The sequence below is a fragment of the Nerophis ophidion genome, linkage group LG07 (assembly GCF_033978795.1).
Source record: "Nerophis ophidion isolate RoL-2023_Sa linkage group LG07, RoL_Noph_v1.0, whole genome shotgun sequence".
NCBI classification, from domain to species: Eukaryota; Metazoa; Chordata; class Actinopteri; order Syngnathiformes; family Syngnathidae; genus Nerophis; species Nerophis ophidion.
In genome coordinates, this window is record NC_084617.1 from 54,770,633 (window position 1) to 54,791,744 (window position 21,112).

At 39.4% G+C, this 21,112-nt stretch overlaps 1 protein-coding gene across 4 annotated transcripts in view; it reads left to right on the forward strand.

Moving 5' to 3' along the window:
• The first annotated feature begins 13,757 nt into the window (after positions 1 to 13,757).
• sgsm1a (small G protein signaling modulator 1a) overlaps positions 13,758 to 21,112 on the forward strand; it is an 81,362-nt gene continuing 74,007 nt past the window's right edge. Inside the window, exons 1-2 of one of the 4 annotated variants that reach the window (XM_061906533.1) lie at positions 13,758 to 13,838; positions 13,955 to 13,998. In XM_061906533.1, coding sequence (XP_061762517.1) covers positions 13,784 to 13,838; positions 13,955 to 13,998 — 99 coding nt within the window. In that variant the 5' untranslated portion in view covers positions 13,758 to 13,783. The remainder of the gene's footprint in view (positions 13,839 to 13,954; positions 13,999 to 21,112) is intronic. The other 3 variants (XM_061906534.1, XM_061906536.1, XM_061906537.1) reach the window with 3 other exon arrangements.

Sequence of the window (21,112 nt, forward strand, 5' to 3'; positions counted from 1 at the left end):
CTCTGCTTGGTACCTAATAGTGATGTGCGATACCAATGATTTTCTTTCTGATCCGATACCGAGCAAAATTCATGTTGGTAACAGTGATACCGATTCGATACTGAAACATTGTGAAAATATACCGAATGTGTATGCTAAAATTGAAGGAGTTGTGTGTTTTTAAATAATAATATAACATCAACAGTAAACCTGTAAAAAAAAAGAAAAAATCTTCAGGATGTAATGAGAAAAAGGCAAAAATGTGTAAACTAATAATAATAATATACTGTATTTATAGTCACCTACGACACATTTTGTCTTTATAGACAGTGTATATATACTGTATATATATATATATATATATATATATATATATACTGTATATATACTGTATATATATATGTTTGAATATATATGTGTGTGTCTATATATATATATATATATACTGTATATATATACGTATATATATATACGTATATATATATATATGTATATATATATATATATATATATATATATATACATATATAGTATATATATACATATATATGCGTGTGTTTTTAGCATTTTTTAAATAAAAAAAGTTTAGACACCCTGATCAAATAAATATTAAAAGCTTTCAAAATTAAATATATTTAAAATATAAACAAAATTTAGTTATTTGGTTGATTACAAAATAAAACAATACTGACTTCTGAATTGATCATCCATCCATCCATCCATTCATCAATCTTCTTCCGCTTATCCGAGGTCGGGTCGTGGGGGCAGCAGCTTAAGCAGAGAAGCCCAGACTTCCCTCTCCCCAGCCACTTCGTCCAGCTCCTCCCGGAGGATCCTGAGGCGTTCCTAGGCCAGCCGGGAATTAATTAATTTGAAAAAATTATAACATCAGTAGATGTTACCATTTCAGTAAGTTGGTAGAGTGGCCGTGCCAGCAACTTGAGGGTTGCAGGTTCGATCCCCACTTCTGCCATCCTAGTCACTGCCGTTGTGTCCTTGAGCAAGACACTTTACCCACCTGCTCACATTGCCACCCACACTGGTTTGAATATGCAACTTAGATATTGGGTTTCACAATGTAAAGCGCTTTGAGTTACTAGAGAAAAGTGCTATATGAATATAATTCACTTCACTTCACACTTCACAGTAATGAACACTGTTAAATATGTAACTGAACATTAATATTTTTATACACTAGATTATGCATTTACACAATCATGATACTATTTTTATTATTTGGTATTCCATTCTTAGATGGGAAAAACAATAGTAAAAATTTAAGAAAAAAGTACAGAAAAATCGGTAAGCAATGAGAAAAAGCTGAAATGTTCTAACTCAGAGGTCGGGAACCTTTTTGGCTGAGAGAGCCATGAAAGCCAAATATTTCAAAATGTATTTCCTTGAGAGCCATATAATATTTTTAAACACTGAATGCAACTAAAAGTGTGCATTTTTAAGTAAGAACAACATTTTTAGAGTATAATTAGTCTCTTATTCTTTTTAATAATATTGTTATTTTAAAGTTAACCAATACTAAATATAATACTTCTTACCATTAATGCGACATCTTGAACAGGTGCGATAGAAAATGGATGGTTGGATTGAAATCCATCCATCCATTTTCTACCGCTTATTCCCTTTCGGGGTCGCGGGGGGCGCTGGCGCCTATCTCAGCTACAATCGGGCGGAAGGCGGGGTGCACCCTGGACAAGTCGCCAGCTCATCGCAGGGCCAACACAGATAGACAGACAACATTCACACTCACATTCACACACTAGGGCCAATTTAGTGTTGGCAATCAACCTATCCCCAGGTGCATGTCTTTGGAAGTGGGAGGAAGCCGGAGTACCCGGAGGGAACCCACGCATTCACGGGGAGAACATGCAAACTCCACACAGAAAGATCCCGAGCCTGGATTTGAACCCAGGACTGCAGGACCTTTGTATTGTGAGGCAGACGCACTAACCCCTCTGCCACCGTGAAGCCCTTGATTGAAATATGTTTTATATTTTGAACGTTATTTTTAACACTGTGATTACCAGCGAAATTATTCATGACTTATCGTGTTAAGCAATGTCAGCTAAGATTTATCTGAGAGCCAGATGCAGTCATCAAAAGAGCCACATCTGGCTCTAGAGCCATAGGTTCCCTACCCTTGTTCTAACTGATGATAATAATATGATAACCTATAATACAACGTGTTTTGTTGTTGTTTTTTTACATTTTTTAAATTAAAAAAATATCAATATGGCTCCCACATACTTGACTTTTCAGTATGCAGAACCTTGGTTGAAAATGTATGCACACCCCTGATACAGTATCAAAAATAAAGATATCAAAATGCTTGTTTAACCTATCAAGTCATTTACAAGCTGAATCTTAGGCTCTGTAGTTTGGTTCCTATCTACCATCCCCAGCATGCCCACAACACTCGTAACTTAGATCTGATAACAGGTAAACATCGTTTACTGGCTTTTACCACTCACAGTGTCGTATGCAGGGGACCAAAGATTTGGAAGCAGCTTAATGAGAGCCTCAAGATGCTGTATTCATTCTCCAACATCAAAAGGAAACTGAAAAAATACCTATTAACCACCTATCTTTAATGCCTCATGTGGGGTAGACTACTGTTGGGTTTTGCATGGTTGAATGAATGTATGTATGTACGTATGTGTATGCTTGCTTTAGTACTATTATCTTGTGTTTATCATATAGCGTTGTTGTTGTTTTGTTTTTGTTTTTCGTTGTTGTGCTTGCTACCAAATTTGATCTTTCCATGTACATATTGTCCTTTGGACCCCCTATCAAAAGCTTCTTCTAATCTAGCTTATTTGGGGGAGCCTTTCACATACCAACATCTTTAAATGATGATATTCACCACTATTGTAAATGTTAAATGGTATTGTGAATAAACTTCTAAACATGAAAAAAACATAAACATAAAAAACAACATAAACATATTGAAATTGCAGTATGTCAATATTACATCACTAGTACCTAATAAAGGGACCTTCTATTTGCACATCGCCTGTCTTCTCTGCACCCTGGGATAACGGCAACAACAGCAACCATGTGCCACAGGTGACAATGTGTCATTTAAAAGTTTGTTTTTGGTTTTATTTGCAGAAAACTTGAGGTCAGAGGTCACTGGTGTCAAAAAAGGAAGACCACTCCCAAGTCCACATCACCCAAGAGGTGCGAGATGGCATTTTGTCATATTTTGCCCTAACCAAACTCAACCAACCACATTGACGAGGGTGCAAACTGTGGCTTCTCAGCCGAGGTGTGCGTCTCCTGGGGGCTTAGAAGCAACAAGACAACCGCCCGTATAGCTCTGGCCTTCACCAGCACACTATCCTGTCAATGTGCATTGGCACACAGCAGTAGAAGAACATCAGACTGACAGGAGCCTCCATTGCCACGTCGACTCCAATCACACATGTGCATGTCGGCCATGCCCGCAGACTCTGCCAACGGGTAAGCACACGTGGAGATGACACGGCATTGTTGTATTTCAGATTTACAGATTTTGGCTGTCTTTGTATTGCACCATGCGTCCTACCTAAGAGTTTGCAGATCACTATGTCTCTGACGGCTTGAACTTTGAGAGGTGCTCAATAAAAACAAATCCATACCGTAGGCAAGCTGGGGAAGAACTCTTGTGTGCTGTTTACTCAGGCAGAAGTCCTGCTTTGACATTTAACAAGGCATGCTATTACCTCATGTCAATGTCAGGTGTGAGTCACCCCTGCAAGGGAATCCTGCGATAATCGTCACATCAGCAGGCAGAACGGAACATACACATATTCTTTGATGCATTCTGTATGTTGCTCTGCTGAACTCACCCTTGTGGGTCTTTCACAGAGTTTTATTTTGATCATTCTCCGCAAGACTAAAGGATTACAGGTCAGGGGCCAAGTGTTCATCTTGGCATTGGCTTTCACTTTTGGGTTTACAGTAGTTGGTGCTTCTGCTGAGACCATGCATGCAGCTTTGGGGTGAGGCCCCAACTCCTCAGTCTGTCATGCTGCATATTCGCTGCATTCTTTCGCCGACTGATCTACCTGACAGCTCAGTCCCCCAGGCAGATCGGGACTCAGGGTCCGAAGACTCCATCGTCTGGTGCACTGTTCTGTAACTACTTCCTGAGGATCGTTTCACTCTATGTGGTCGACGTGTTGAACTTCTGACTGATAGTTTTCCTTTTGGTGAGAATCTTGAAAGGATTAAGACACATGAGTGCGATGGGGTTGTAAAGTTGCTGTCTTGTGGATAGCATGCAAAACTTACAAATTATAAATACAGACACACGCGCACATATTTTTAAACAAACCTGCTGATTTGTAATTTATCCATGCATATTTTATTTTATTTAAGGTAATTTTGAACTATATTTAATTTTAATAATAATTGGGGGAAATATTTAATACAATTATATATTTTTTTTTACGGTTTTAATTACTCTTATTTTCTTCTTTACTCACAATGCTCTAGGTTTATTGATAATGCATTCAAATGCAAATGAAGAATCATTTATGTACAGTTACATCCTAAATGTATTTTTGCAATATGAGACGGAAAATCGGTAGGAAATGAATGTATGAATGATAAAACAGCGATAGCGTTTAAAACAATGCAAACATGTGGTTGTATTGGCTCTATAGCAGGGGTCACCAACGCGGTGCCCACGGGCACCAGGTAGCCCGTAAGAACCAGATGAGTCGCCCGCTGGCCTGTTCTAAAAATAGCTCAAATAGCAGCACTTGCCAGTGAGCTGCCTCTATTTTTTAAATTGTATTTATTTACTCGCAAGCTGATCTCGTTTTGCTCGGCATTTTTAATTCTAAGAGAGACAAAACTCAAATAGAATTTGAAAATCAGGGAAAGTATTTTAAAGACTTGGTCTTCACTTGTTTAAATAAATTCATTTATTTTTTTACTTTGCTTCTTATAACTTTAAGAAAGACAATTTTGGAGAAAAAAATACAACTTTAAAAAGGATTTTAGGCTTTTTAAACACATATAACCCTTTTACCTTTTAAATTCCTTCCTCTTCTTTCCTGAAAATTTAAAATTTAAAGCCCACCAGGCTGCACCAAACTTTTGGTGCCTTGTTGACAGAGAAAAGTACAGTGGTGTATGCACAGCAGCTATGAAGGTTGCAAGCCTGTTTGGTTCAAATTATCTTTGTGAATTAGTCTTTTGAACTTCATCAAAAACCAACACAGAACACGCCTCACTGATGCACATCTGCAAGACTCACTGACTCACGCAGTTAACAGCATGCAATGCCAGGCTTCCCACTAACTGACAAAGAAACAGATAACAGATTTGGTGTCCAGTTCAAAGTGTGACAGCATGATTTATTTAACAATTTGAGAGTTGACTTTTGTATTTTACATGAGTTATTATTTGTACAAACGTGGTGCAAAGTAATTCATGATTTGTTAAAAAATGTTAGTGGCTAGATAGTTGAAATGGGATATTGGGATCATTTAAAAATGTTCAATTTGAAAAATGTGCATGTAGAGAAAATATAAAAATAAAGTGTTGCATAATGATATTTATCTGTTTCTATATATATTTATTGTGAGAAATCATTAAGATGATCAGAGTTTCCACATAGATAAATATAATTAATTATTAATAAGAACATCGAAGACATGCACCTGGGGATAGGTTGATTGGCAACACTAAATTGTCCCTAGTGTGTGAATGTGAGTGTGAATGTTGTCTGTCTATCTGTGTTGGCCCTACGATGAGGTGGCGACTTGTCCAGTGTGTACCCCGCCTTCCGCCCGATTGTAGCTGAGATAGGCGCCAGCGCCCCCTGAGACTCCAAAAAGGGAATAAGCTGTAGGAAATGGATGGATGGAGTTAAAGGTAAATTGAGCAAATTGGCTATTTCTGGCAATTTATTTAAGTGTGTATCAAACTGGTAGCCCTTCGCATCAATCAGAACCCAAGAAGTAGCTCGTGGTTTCAAAAAGGTTGGTGACCCCTGCTCTATAGTATATGAGCCCTAATTTGCAGTAATGTGTGCCTGCAGTTAGAAGTATCGGCCACAAGATGGCAATAGGACAAAATAAGTGTACAACCTGTTTTACTGGTGCGTCATCGTCCCACATCGACGCGCACTCACAATACAATATACTCTTCTTCCTCCTACTGTTTATTGCCTATCTCTTCCTTGTGTGAGTTATACCCTGAGTCCCTCCGTTTTGTTTTGTTTTTTCAAAAAAAAAAAAAAAGAAGAAAGAAAAAATAGACTACTCTCAGAGGGGGACCTATGATGATTTTCCTCTTTTCTGACTTATGTTGTCACAATGTTGGATACTCGTGTCAAACAATGTCAAATCATAAGGCTCATGAATTTAGACGTGAGCTTGCATGCAGTCCCTCATCTCTGCTGTTTTATTCGTACTAATACTGATAGCTGCCGCTTCTCATCCCATGCTGTCCAAACTGCTCTGATGTCTACAAAAAAAAATCAAATTGTTTATTGTACCACAAAGAAGTGTGTTGAACTTAGATTAGACTTAGACTTAGACAAACTATATTGATCCACAAGGGAAATTGTTTCACACAGTAACGTGGCGCAGTGGGAGAGTGGCCGTGCGCAACCCGACTGTCCCTGGTTCAAATCCCACCTAGTACCAACCTCGTCACGTCCGTTGTGTCCTGAGCAAGACACTTCACCCTTGCTCCTGATGGGTGCTGGTTGGCGCCTTGCATGGCAGCTCCCTCCATCAGTGTGTGAATGTGTGTGTGAATGGGTAAATGTGGAAGTAGTGTCAAAGCGCTTTGAGTACCTTGAAGGTAGAAAAGCGCTATACAAGTACAACCCATTTATCATTTATTTATAACTCAGTTACAAAGGATGGAACGGGAAAGGATGGAAAGAATAATGCAGGTATAAAGTAGACAAAAAAATGTACCATATTAGCAATGTAGAATATAACATATATGTAATATTTACATATTATATATACAGTATGTAATATATACTGATATATTGTATTATTATATAATATTATATTTTTATATGATATATACAATACATAACAAATCCCAATTACCATTACAGTATATGACACAGCTGCAGCAAAAAATCACAGCATAAAATAGAGAGTAGATCTATTATATACATTATAAACAATAAGAGGTGGCAAACATAGACGTGGTTAATGCTTAGAATCATCATAAGTCTCCTTTAAAGGCCTACTGAAACCCTCCACTACCGACCACGCTGTCTGATGGTTTATATGTCAATGATGAAATATTAACATTGCAACACATGCCAATACAGCCGGTTTAATTTACTAAATTGCAATTTAAAATTTCCCGCAGAGTTTCTTGTTGAAAACGTCGCGGAATGATGACATGCGCGCGTGACTGTCAGGAAATATTGGCGCAGCACCATTTGCGGTTAAAAGTCGTCTCTTTCCATCGCGCATTTAAAAAGTATTCTGGACATCTGTGTTGCCGAATCTTTTGCAATTTGTTCAATTAATAATGGAGAAGTCAAAGTAGAAAGTTGGAATTGGGAAGCTTTAACCTTTAGCCACACAAACACACGGTGATTCCTTGTTTAAAATTCCCGGAAGTGAAGCTTTACTATGGATCAGAGCGGTCAAGCGAACATGGATCCCGACCACTTGTCAACCGACAGGTTTTGGTGAGAAAAATGTGTTAAAAAGTCGCCTCTTACCGGAGATCTGTGGAGTTTGCGCCGTCCTTGTATCTGCCGTGACTTCCCTCAAACACTGGCCTCAAGACACCCGTGGAAAACACCCCTCAGACTATCAGGTACTATTTAATCTCACTAAAACACTAGCAACACAATAGAAGGATAAGGGATTTCCCAGAATTATCCTAGTAAATGTGTCTAAAAACATCTGAATCCGTCCCAATGCAATCGCCTTTTCTTTTTTAAACTTTATTTTATTTTTTTTCTAGTCCTTCGCTATCAATATCATCATCCACGAATCTTTCATCCTCGTTCAAATTATGGGGAAATTTACATTTTCTCAGTCCGAATAGCTTTTGCTGCTGGAGGTGCCCATTATAAACAATGTGAGGACGTGAGGAGCACTCACCCTTGTGATGTCATCGTCTGCGACTTCCGGTACAGGCAAGGCTTTTTTATCAGCACCAAAAGTTGCAAACTTTATTGTCGATGTTCTCTATTAAATCCTTTCAGCAAAAATATGGCAATATCGCAAAATGATCAAGTACGACACATAGAATGGACCTGCTATCCCCGTTTAAATAAGAAAATCTCATTTCAGTAGGCCTTTAAATCCTAGCCACAAAATGTGGCACCTACAAACAAAATAATGTCATTAAAAGGGTCATATTATGACTTTTTTCTGCATTTAAATAATCTTTGTGGTCTACATTTGCACAAAAAAATGGCCATAAAAACAATGGCAAGCAATTTTTAAATAGTAACAGTAAAACACCGTAAAATCTAAAATAGTTTATCACGGTGGTAAATGCAGTGGATTCCTACAAACCAAGAAACAGTAGATTACCTAAATTACTATGGTTTTAATACTTAGAAAACACATGACTTTACTGGGCAAATAATGAAAAAGTGTACAATGCATGTGCAAATACTGTAATGTCATGCATGCAAACACTCAAGAATGACCGGTAATATTCTGTCTATGATTGTTTTTGTTTTAGGGATTTCTGTTGACGCATTAGCCTTGTTAACTTTTGGCTAACAACATATTTTCTTCTATCTTTGTGGCAAGTCGTTTCAGACATTGAGTGGTTATGCCTATGTGCATTGCAAACTGCGTCGAAATAATCCACACTGTGTGTTTAAGTGTGCTGGAACTGCTGCTAGCAGCTGATACGGAGCATTTAAGGCTCATTTTTAATAACTCACTTGAAGGAACATGTTGCGGAAGGCCATGTGGTGAGTTGTCTATAGTGAAAGCTTGTACAAATACTTTCAAGTTAAAATCCTCATGTACCACTCACATGTCTAGGAAACACAGGCGTTTTGTAGCGTATTGGTGAAAGGGTGCAGTGGTTAGTGCTCATGCCTCACAGTGAAAAGGTCCTGGGTTGGCATCCTGCCCTAGGGGTCTTTTTGTGGGGAGTTTGCATAGTCTCCCCATGACTGTTTTTTCTCCGAGTACTGCGGCTTCCTTCCATCTCCAAAGACATGCACCTGGGGATATGCTGAGGGGCAACACCAAAATTAGCCCTAATCTGTTTCACATTGAATTCCCATGATAACCACAGCAGCCAGTATTTTACTGTAAATTCCATGTTTTTTTTTGTAAACAGGTTGACAATATATCAGGTTTATTTCATAGTAATTTACTAGAAGCAAAAACAGTTATCAACTGTAAAATTAACAGATAAAACATCAGCATACCCTAATGTTCTATACATTGTGACGCTATAGTGTTTAAAGTAAATTGTGCAAATTTTTTTATAGCATGCAACAGTGATTTCTCAGTCAAAATTTTGCGCGGATTATGTTTTACAGACCAATTTCAAATGGCTTTCTGATCATCTCTCCAAGATGCGTCGTTTTTTTTCCCGCCATCTTTTTTCTAGTTTTTAGCCCTTCCTTATAGCGAGTCGATTGACAGATTGAATTCAAACTGAGGTGGCAACTTATCCAGGGTGTTCCACCCGAATGCAGCTAGAATAGGCTCCAGCCACCTCCACGACACTGAAAGGGACATATGGTAGAAAAATGGATGGATGGGTATTCGCTACTTTGTATTAGAAATGGCAACAGTGCAGGATGCATGTGCATGTACAAGCCAGTATGTCCCACAACAAGAGGATAGCAAAAAAGAAGGATTTGTTGACGACAGCGTCGGACGACAATGGCTGACCAGCACAAACGTTTATTAGTAAATTTATACCATGTATGGAGGCGGATAAACGTCACAATTCGAGTAAATTCTAACTATGAAGGAAGGCAAGACTATTTTATAAACGGTTTGCTTTCAAATTTGCAGATGCAGATCCCAAAGACACAACAGCAGGTACTAATAAGGAACACAAGTTGAATTTGCATAAGTTGGCCCCGTTAAAGGGGAACTGCACTTTTTTGGGGAATTTTCCTACCTTTCACAATCATTATGAAGGACATGACGACGGATGAATTCTTTTTCATGCAATCTAAATAGTAAATAAAAGTCAGCTTACAGGGTATCCAATAGGAGGTCCTCTATTCCGCCCATAAAACCCACTTAAAAACCATCCACTTGAAGAATACACCATTTACATTTTGTGACTTGACTACTAACCGAGTATTAGTAATGTTATTATAAGCTCTAACGCAGACCAACTATTTATAGCGGCGGTGTGATCACAAGCTTGTGTGCCATTGTTGACATTTCCTTGCTCCTCAAATTTTATTCTAGATCATAAATCATGCCTCTAACCTGGATAGTAGGAGTAAGAGGATCTTATCCGACAAGTTGGTATACTTTGACAGTCAATTTAGACCCGGAATGTCAAGAACAACACAAAATATGTTTGATTCCACCCCCCTTTTCTTTGCGAGGATTATGAGTCATTATTCATCTAAAAGGGAATACATGAACGTCCTAGCAGTCTGCATCCCAGTGACAGCAGACATTATACAGTAAGTGATGTTTTATTATTTTTGTTGGCTCTCATAAAGTCTGCAGTAAACAGTAATCAGTTATGTAGTTAAAAAAAGCGAACATCCCAATGCATTTTTTTAAAATAATTCGCTTAAAATGAACAAAATACGTAAATATTTTTTATTATAAATGTGCCCATTTATACATTACCAATATACAATCATGGTCAAAAGTTTACATACACTTGTGAAGGACATAATGTCATGGCTGGGTTGAGTTTTTTCATCTGACATCACATGGACAAAAATAAGACCTTTTCTATTATGCTCTGGCCCTGTTTGGCTGCCAATGGAAATGGTGCTTTAAATGGGACAATGAAACATTTCTTCAGGACAACTTAAAATCATCAGCCCGGAGGTTGGGTCTTGGGTGCAGTTGGGTGTTCCAACAGGACAATGACCCCAAACACACGTCAAAAGTGGTAAATGGATTGGACTAAATCAGGCTAGAATTAATGTTTTAGAATGGCATTCCCAAATTCCTGACTTAAACGTGTGGACAATGCTGAAGAAACAAGTCAATGTCAGAAAACCAACACATTTAGCTGAACTGCACCAATTTTGTCAAGAGGAGTGGTCAACATTTCAACCAGAAGCTTGCCAGAAACTTGTGGATGACTACCAAAAGCGTCTTATTGCAGTGAAACATCTACAAGGGACATGAAACCAAATATTAACATTGCTGTATGTATACTTTTGACCCAGCAGATTTGGTCACTTTTTCAGTAGACCCATAATAAATTAATTGGAGAACCAAACTTAATGAATGTGTTTTGTGACTAAGAAGTATGTGCTCCAATCACTCTATCCGAAAAAAATAAGAGTTGTAGAAATGATTGGAAACTCAAGACAGCCATGACATGATGTTGTTTACAAGTGTATGCAAAATTTTTGACCACAACTATTCTTACATGAAACCGTGATGGAGGTGTTTGGATGATTTTTAAAGGGCTTTATAGGCTGAATAGAGCAAGACACTTCCCCCTTGCTCCTGATGGGTGCTGATTAACGCCTTGCAAGGCAGCTCCCTCAATCAGTGTGTGAATGTGTGTGAATGGGTAAATGTGGAAGTAGTGTCTCAAAGCGCTTTGAGTACCTTGAAGGTAGAAAAGCGCTATACAAGTACATCCCATTTATCATTTTATTAATAGAGCGCCTCCCCTGTAGGCTTCCTTGTAAGCGGATTTTTGAACGCATTTGTTTGCTGTTTAGAATGCATTAAAAATATATCCGTTGTCATGTCTTTAAATGATTGTGACCAAAAAAAGTGCAGTTCCCTTCTAAGGATATGATTGAGACCCAAAATAAGACTATTACAGTAATAATTTGCAAGCTTATTTATTTAGCGTTGCTCTGACTATTTATTTTGTGGAAAATGGCGGATGAACTAGTTGCGAGAGGAGCAATTGCATTTATGAAATGATGAGTCCATGATGCACATGAATGTGGCAAGCAATCACATTGTGAGTGTAAATTTTAAATTATTTTTAGCAAGGTGCGATCGAAATAGTCATCGTACGACCGTGCTCTGCCAGTTAAGGACAGTGTGTAAGTGCAGGATGCACAACATGTATACACATTATATATACATATGTATTAACAACTAATAAACAAAAAGTGTACGTGTTAATGATAGTCATTTACAGGTATTGTATGTCTATGTATTGCTGATACAACTCTTTTCAGAGGGCAAGAGAACCTTCAAATGTTGCGGTCAGCTATGATTCTACTTACCGAAAAACTTAGTACATTGGGGACGGCGTGGCGCGGTTGAGAGATTGGTCGTGCCAGCAACCTGAGGGTTCCTGGTTCAATCCCCAAATTCTACCAACCTCGTCTCGTCCCTTGTATCCTTGGGCAAGACACGTCACCCTTGCTCCTGATGGGTCGTGGTTAGGGCCTTGCAAGGCAGCTCCCGCCATCAGTGTGTGAATGTGTGTGTGAATGGGTGAATGTGGAAATAGTATCAAAGCGCTTTGAGTAGCTTGAAGGTAGAAAAGCGCTATACAAGTATAACCCATTTACCATTTACATTTGTCGAAGGAGAGTCACCGAGAATGTGTGCTCCCGTGGATGTGATAAAAGAAGGTAGCATGTACTTTGTATTTATTACCTGGCCGTCGAGTGAAAACCACGGAAAACGGCTAATGCTTTTGGACTGGCAAACCGGACTGTATCAGTTCTTGTCCGCCATGTAGGTCCAGAGTATATAAAGTCACCAAAAACGAATGGACAATGAAGGTGAAGGCAAAAGAGTGACTGATTGATGTAAAATGTTCTTTGACACATTGTGTACTTTTACATGGTTATTAAATATTTTATTGATTTATGATGGCTCAGGTGTGATTCACTACAATTGGGCTCCACAGCACACTGGATTCCATCCATCCCATCCATCCTTTTTATACCACTTGTCCCTTTCGGGGTCGCGGGGGTGCTGGAGCCTATCTCAGCTGCATTCCAGTTAATTGAAATGCCACAACACTAGATATTGTTCAGATAAGTTAAATTTAAGAACTTGCATACAAAGCGCATGCGTATTAGGTCGCCGGCGGACGGAGGGAGGTGGGGGTCTTAAACGGTGGCATTGTTGTGTATGGACACGGATGAGGTTAGGTGGTATTTATCCTAGATAACCTTAACCAGGGGTTCACGGTGGAAGAGGGGTTAGTGCGTCTGCCTCACAATACGAAGGTCCTGAGTAGTCAGGGTTCAATCCCGGGCTCGGGTTCTTTCTGTGTGGAGTTTGCATGTCCTCCCCGTGAATGCGTGGGTTCCCTCCAGGTACTTCGATTTCCTCCAACTTCCAAAGACAAGCACCTGGGGATAGGTTGATTGGCAACACTAAATTGGCCCTAGTGTGTGAATGTGAGTGTGAATATGGTCTATATGTGTTGGCCCTGTGATGAGGTGGCGACTTGTCCACAGTGTACAGCGCCTTCCGCCCGATTGTAGCTGAGATAGGCACCAGGGGAATAAGCGGTCAAAAATGGATGGATGGAATCTTAACCGGCTTAGTGTAAACAGGAACTTAGTCACAGTTTTCCATATCATTGCAAAAACGCAGGGAGAAAGATGCCTGTCTTTTTAAGAGGCGTGTCTCCAGAGGGAGGGGGCGGAGTCTTGGGACACTTGCCGAAGTCGCAGGTCTTTTTGATGGGAGGTGCTGAGCGCGGAAGGAGCTCTGGATCCATGGCAACAATCATGGCAGGTAGGAAACGCGAACATCTTTGTAATTAAAACATTTCTTGTATTCATATTTGAACAAACATTACTTAAGAGTTAGGTCAACGACAAAATGTCATATCTTTGTTTGTGTGTCGTTAGAAGCTGAGACACGCCAGAAGCTGCTGCGCACCGTCAAGAAAGAGGTGGGTGTTTTCAGCTTGGTACAAAAAAAATAAAATACACATTTTTAAGACGACAAGTTCTGTATCCTAAAAACCTGTTTTGCCTCTTTAACTGTTTTCCCCCTTTTTTCTGCTGTCACTATGACACCTGTTAAATATCGTGTTGGGTATTCATATCTTCCGGAAGTATACAGCCTTTTTTGCATTAAGTATTTTTGACTGAGGCAGCAATTAGTCGAATTATTGTGAGTATAGTAATAGAGGTATTATGATGTTGACTACGTGTGTTGCAGGTGTTTGTGGTGTTTTTACCAGGGGAAACTGCAATCTTTTGTCAGTGGGGCAAAAGTGTGTGTGCGTGTTTGTGTGCGTGTGGTCGTGATGTACTGTACAATGGAAGCAAATATGGAAGTCACTCTGTTGGTTTGTTCAGCTGTATCCCTCTAATATCGCACATCATCAACAAAGTCATATCATATTACGGTATAGACATAAAAACATACTCAAAGCAATACTGTACATCATTTTTTTATTTTATTTTAGGCGTCCTTCGAGTCACACATCTTTAAGTCGTACAAATACACCAGTAGTTCTCAAACTTATTTCACCAAGTACCACCTCAGAAAACACTTGGCTCCCCAAGTACCACCATAATGGGCAACATGTAATTACAGTAGCGCAGTAGGCCTAAGTATTCAGCAAAAACAGGCTAGAGTTTTGTTTTTTTATAGCAAATATATTTAAAATTCTGGCCACTGTAACATTACACAAACTGTTAAAACATATATATATATATATATATATATATATATATATATATATATATATATATATATATATATATATATATATATATATATATGTATATGTGTGTATATATATATATATATATATGTATATATATATATGTTTATATATATATATATATATGTATATATATATGTATGTATGTATGTATATTTCCATCCATCCATTTCCTACCACTTGTCCCTTTTGGGGTCGCAGGGGGTGCTGGAGCCTATCTCATATATATATATATATATATATATATATATATATATATATATATATATATATATATATATATATATATATATATATATATATATGTTAGGGGTGTGAGAAAAAATCGATTAGAATTTGAATCGCAATTCTCACATTGTGCGATTCAGAATCGATTCTCATTTTTTTAAAAATCAATATATTTTTTATTTTTAATTTTTATTTTTTTCATATTATTCAATTTTTTTATCAATCCAACAAAACAATACACAGCAATACCATAACAATGCAAACCAATTCCAAAACCAAACCTGACCCAGCAACACTCAGAACTGCAATAAATAGAGCAATTGAGGAGACACAAACACGACGCAGAACAAACCAAAAGTAGTGAAACAAAAATGAATATTATCAACAACAGTATCAATATTAGTTAGCATTTCAGCATAGCAGTGATTAAAAATCCCTCATTGACATTATTATTAGACATTTAAAAAAAAAAAAAAGAACAATAGTGTCACAGTGGCTTACACTTGCATCGCATCTCATAAGCTTGACAACACACTGTGTCCAATGTATTCACAAAGATAAAATAAGTCATATTTTTGGTTCGTTTAATAGTTAAAACAAATTTACATTATTGCAATCAGTTGATAAAACATTGTCCTTTACAATTATAAAAACTTTATTCAAAATAATCTACTACTCTGCTCGAATGTCAGCAGACTGGGGTAGATCCTGCTGAAATCCTATGTATTGAATGAATACAGAATCGTTTTGAATCGGAAAAATATAGTTTTTGAATCGAAAATCGCGTTGAATCAAAAAAATCTATTTATAATCGAATCGCGACCCCAAGAACCGATATTGAATCGAATCGTGGGACACCCAAAGATTCGCAGCCCTAATATATATATATATATATATATATATATCCATCCATCTTCTACCGCCCATTCCCTTTCGGGGTCGCGGGGGGCGCTGGCGCCTATCTCAGCTACAATCGGGCGGAAGGCGGGGTACACCCTGGACAAGTCGCCACCTCATCGCAGGGCCAACACAGATAGACAGACAACATTCACACTCACAGTCACACACTAGGGCCAATTTAGTATTGCCAATCAACCTATCCCCAGGTGCATGTCTTTGGAAGTGGGAGGAAGCCGGAGTACCGGGAGGGAACCCACGCATTCACGGGGAGAACATGCGAACTCCACACAGAAAGATCCCGAGCCTGGATTTGAACCCAGGACTGCAGGACCTTCGTATTGTGAGGCAGACGCACTAACCCCTCTTCCACCGTGAATATATATATATATATATATATATATATATATATATATATACATATATATATATATATATGTATGTATATGTGTATGTATATATATATATACATGTATATATATATATATATATATATATATATATATATATACCTGTGTGTGTGTATATATATGTATATATATATACATGTGTGTGTGTATATATATATATATATATATATATATATATATATATATATATATATATATATATATATATATATATATATATATATATATATACACACACATACACATTTATATATAATATATATCCATCCGTCCATCCATTTCTACCGCTTATTCCCTTTGGGGTCGCTGGTGCCTATCTCAGCTTCAATGGGGCGGAAGGTGGGATACATCCTGGACAAGTCGCCACCTCATCGCAGATATATTTATATATATATGCCCAGGGATCATGGGCTCGAAAAGGTTGGTGACCACTAGTATATGGAGTATCATTCCCAGTTTTTGCAGGTGTTCTTTTGTTGTTCTTTGTAATGTGCCTAGGGGCCTAGGCCAATGACAAACGAGTCATTGGCCCACGGTATATGGGCACTATAGTCTTAGTACTGTAGTGGATTTGTGTGATGCGAGTCACATGGTTGTCATATGAATGACAACCATGAATTGATTTAAGTGTACCCTGACTTAAACAAGTTGAAAAACTCATTTGGGTGTTACCATTTAGTGGTCAATTGTACGGAATATGTACTGTTCTGTGCAGTCTACTGATAAAAGTTTCAATCAATCAATCATATGTCAGTGCTGGAAGTAGTAAAATCAGCTGTTCACCTGGCGGGGTTTTCCTGTGTGACAAAATGGGGAAGTCCTTTAGCTAGATAGATAGATAGATAGATAGTACTTTATTGATTCCTTCAGGAGAGTTCTTTCAGGAAAATTAAAATTCCAGCAGCAGTGTACAAAGTTGAGATCAATTTAAAGAAAAAAGTAAAAAGTAAATAATGGGGGTTCAAAAGGAAACAAAATAGAGAAATATTACAAAAAGAATAAAAACAATGGGAATAACAATATAACAGTAAAATAAGAATATAACAAGACAAAGTAGGCAGTAGTGACCATGTTATGAAAACGTATTGCACTGTTAATGTTTTACATCCCCTGTCATCCTAATACCCCCCCGTCCCAGAGAGGAGTTGTACAGTCTAATGGCGTGTGGGACAAAGGAGTTCTTGAGTCTATTAGTCCTGCACTTGGGATGAAGCAGTCTAGCACTGAACAGGCTCCTCTGGCTACTGATAACGCTATGCAGAGGGTGACTGGTATCATCCAGGATGCTCACTAGTTTGTCCACAGTCCTCTTCTCTGCCACCGTCACCAGTGAGTCCAGTTTCATTCCGATTGTAGAACCGGCCCGCCTGATCAGTTTCTCAAGTCTGGAGCTGTCCTTCTTAGATGTACTGCCCCCCCAGCACACTACCATGTAGAACAGAACACTGGCAACCACAGACTGGTAGTACATACAAAGGAGTTTTCTACAAATGTTGAAGGAGTGCAGTCTCCTGTCCTTTCTTGTACTGGTGGTCCGAGTTAACAGTCCAGTCCAGCTTATTGTCCACCCAAACCCCGAGGTACTTAAATGAGTCCACGGTCTGTACCTCAACTCCCTCGATCACAATAGGTTGTGACCGTGGACTCGACCTCCCAAAATCAATGACCAGCTCCTTGGTCTTTGACAGATTGAGCTGCAAGACGTTCGTGTGGCACCAGACAACAAATTCCCTCACCAGGTTCTGAAACTCCTCCTCTCTGCCGTCCCTGATGCACCCGACGATGGCTGTGTCATCCGCGTACTTCTGGATGTAACACAGCTCTGAGTTGTAGCAGAAGTCAGCGGTGTACAGGGTGAAGAGAAGAGGGGCCAGCACCGTTCCCTGCGGTGCTCCGGTGCTGCTGATCACACTGTCAGACGTGATGTCCTTCAGTCTGACGTACTGTGGCCTGTCGGTGAGGTAGTTCGAAATCCAGGCAACCAGGCAGCTGCCTTCTTTGATCATATATTACTGTCTTTGTATAAGTCACTGTTTGGTTGTGTATTTACAATTCAACACAAAATCCGTACTTTGGAGCAATATTCACGGACTCTGGAATTTGACTTGTTTGTTCCCATCGCAGACGAGCGATAATGGCCATCGGCTCGTAGTTGAGGGAAGAGTTGTTTGATGTTGGATACTAGAAAATGTCTGATGCATTGCAACAATCAGCCTTTATGCGTGATGTTTGCGCATGACATAAAATGCGCGTTTGCGAGACGAGCGGCTGTAGTGGACGGCAGTGCTCCGGGGGGTGGGGCCTCGATGTCGAGAGCTGTGGGATGAGAGGCTGAAGAGAGAGAGGCAGAGGCGTGCGGGCATGTTGAGGGGTTAAAATTCTTGGCAAGTCTGTTGATCACTCTCCGGGTGGGGTTGTCATGCATTGATGTCGTATTAATCCTTTTTTTTCCTAATATTTTTGTAATGAAACGACCGGTAAGGTCCCAAAGATCGACTGGTAGATCGTGATTGACCCTTGCAATTTACAGTACATATTTGCAGACTTTTTTGGCGTAAAGTACGTGCACCACAGTTTGAGAATCACTGTGTGTACACAACACAACAGATTGTGGTTTATTAAAGTTAAACGTTAAAGTAAAAGTACCAATGACTGTCACACACACACTAGGTGTGATGAAATTAACCTCTGCATTTGACCCATCCCCTTGTTCCATCCTCTGGGAAATTAGGGGAGCAGTGAGTAGCAGTGGTGGCCGTGCTCAGGAATAATTTTGGTGATTTAACCCCCAATTCCAACCCTTGATGCTGAGTGCCAAGCAGGGAGGTAATGGGTCACGTTTTTATAGTCTTTGGTGTGACTCAACCGGGGTTTGAACATACGACTTACTAATCTCAGGGCAGACACTCTAACCACAAGGTGACTAAGCTGGTTCGTTAACATACATAACTGTTGTACAAATAAAAGACAATAACTTAAAGGAAGGGAGATATTTTACCGGAAAAAAATAATTAAGTCCGTAAGGATTACTGTGTGCCTTGGAGGTGAGTCTCGTCAAAACGAGACGAAAGAGGGCTGACTTGGCTTTGTACGCTACACTGTATTTCTATTTTTTATTGTTATGTCATACTGGGCAGCAAGTAGGGACAGGGGATATAGCCTAAAATCTATATTGCAGAATATATTTCGGCCTCCTGCGATAACAATAAATATCACGGTATATAATGTTTTTAATATATGATAATACAGTAGAACCATTTTTAAACGGGTTACAAAGGCTCCTAAATTTGTTGCTGACGTATGTGGTAACATATTCCCTCATTCCTGGTTGTATTATTTTGTTTATTATTTATTTACTGGTAATTTCTGGTTACTTTTGTTGTAACATGTTTCTATCTACGCTTCTGTTAAAATGTAATAATCTCTTAATATTCTGTTGTTTGGATATTTTACATTAGTTTTTGGTGATACAAGCTACTTTACAGAATACATTACCATTGCATAAGAATGTATAACATGGGTTTAGTTTACTCTAACATTTGTTTTTACTCTGCTCAGATAATAAGGTAGATAACTACTTACCGTACATTCAATGTGGTCCTGTGCTCCCGTGAATAACTTCTGGCGTGGAATGTGCGAGAATCTGTCATTGGCCTTAGAGATTCCCATTCCCATCACCCCCTTACTCTGCCTGTTGGGTGATCTCTCGGCAACTGATCATGATATGAACAAAACATACCTCCTTATCAACGCATTAGGCATCACCAAGAAGACTATTCTCATGAACTGGAAATCCAAAAATTATTTATGCATAAACCTTTACAAAACATTTTATGAGATAATGTAGTTGTGGAAAGAACGTCGACTGAATCAAAAAAACAACTGACTTAATTCCGATCTCTTTGTGCACTGTAATTAATTTCCTGACCTGACTCCCATGGGGGAAAGGGCTGTGACTCTGCTCCTAGGGGTTTTGCCCTGTGGATGGGGAGGTCCTGGGTGCCGGGGGGGCCGGGTCCCGCGGTATTAAGTGAGCCTGCAGTGTGTTCCCTGGATCTGGCCCTGCGGACTGATCCTCATGTGGTCTAGCGTTTGGGGGTATTTGGTGGTGGCTGGGCGGGGTTTGGAATGCGGGTGGGGCAGGGTGCGGTCGCCTTGGGTTGGGAGGGGGGCTGACCCCCTCTTGTGGGTGGTTGGACGGGTTGTTGCGCCTATGGGTTTGGGGGGCTTGCCGCTGTCTGGCGTGGGCCGGCCCGTTCCCCCTGGCTTCGGGTCTCCTTGGGCTTCATCCTTCCCCTGGGGTGGGCGGGATCTGTCCTGAGTCGTTCCGCGCTGCGGCCCTGTGGGCCCACCCATTACTGGGTTGGGGTGGCTGCTTTACCTCCTTGTTGGGTCCCTGGCTGTGCTGCCCAACTGCCGTGCTATACCCCCTTTTTTTAAATTCGTTTTTATTGATTAATTTATTTAATTTATTTTTTTACGTATTTATTTATTATTTTACCTATTTATTTTTAATATTTTTTTCATTTATTTTATTGTTGTTCTTTATTATCTTGGACATGGGGGTTTGCACTTTTATGGCGTGGGTTTGCTGGTATGGACTCTGCAGAGTTGGGTTGAGACTTGCGTGGCGTCATGTTGAACTTATGTGGTGCGCCTGTGAAGTCACGGGCTGTGGCAGGGCCTCCTGGCCATAGTTCTTGATTGCCTCCTGCCTGGACTGGGACTGGAGGTTGGCTGTAACGGCTGACCTCCCTAATTTTAACTACACAGTAGACACTTTGGGGACCTAATAC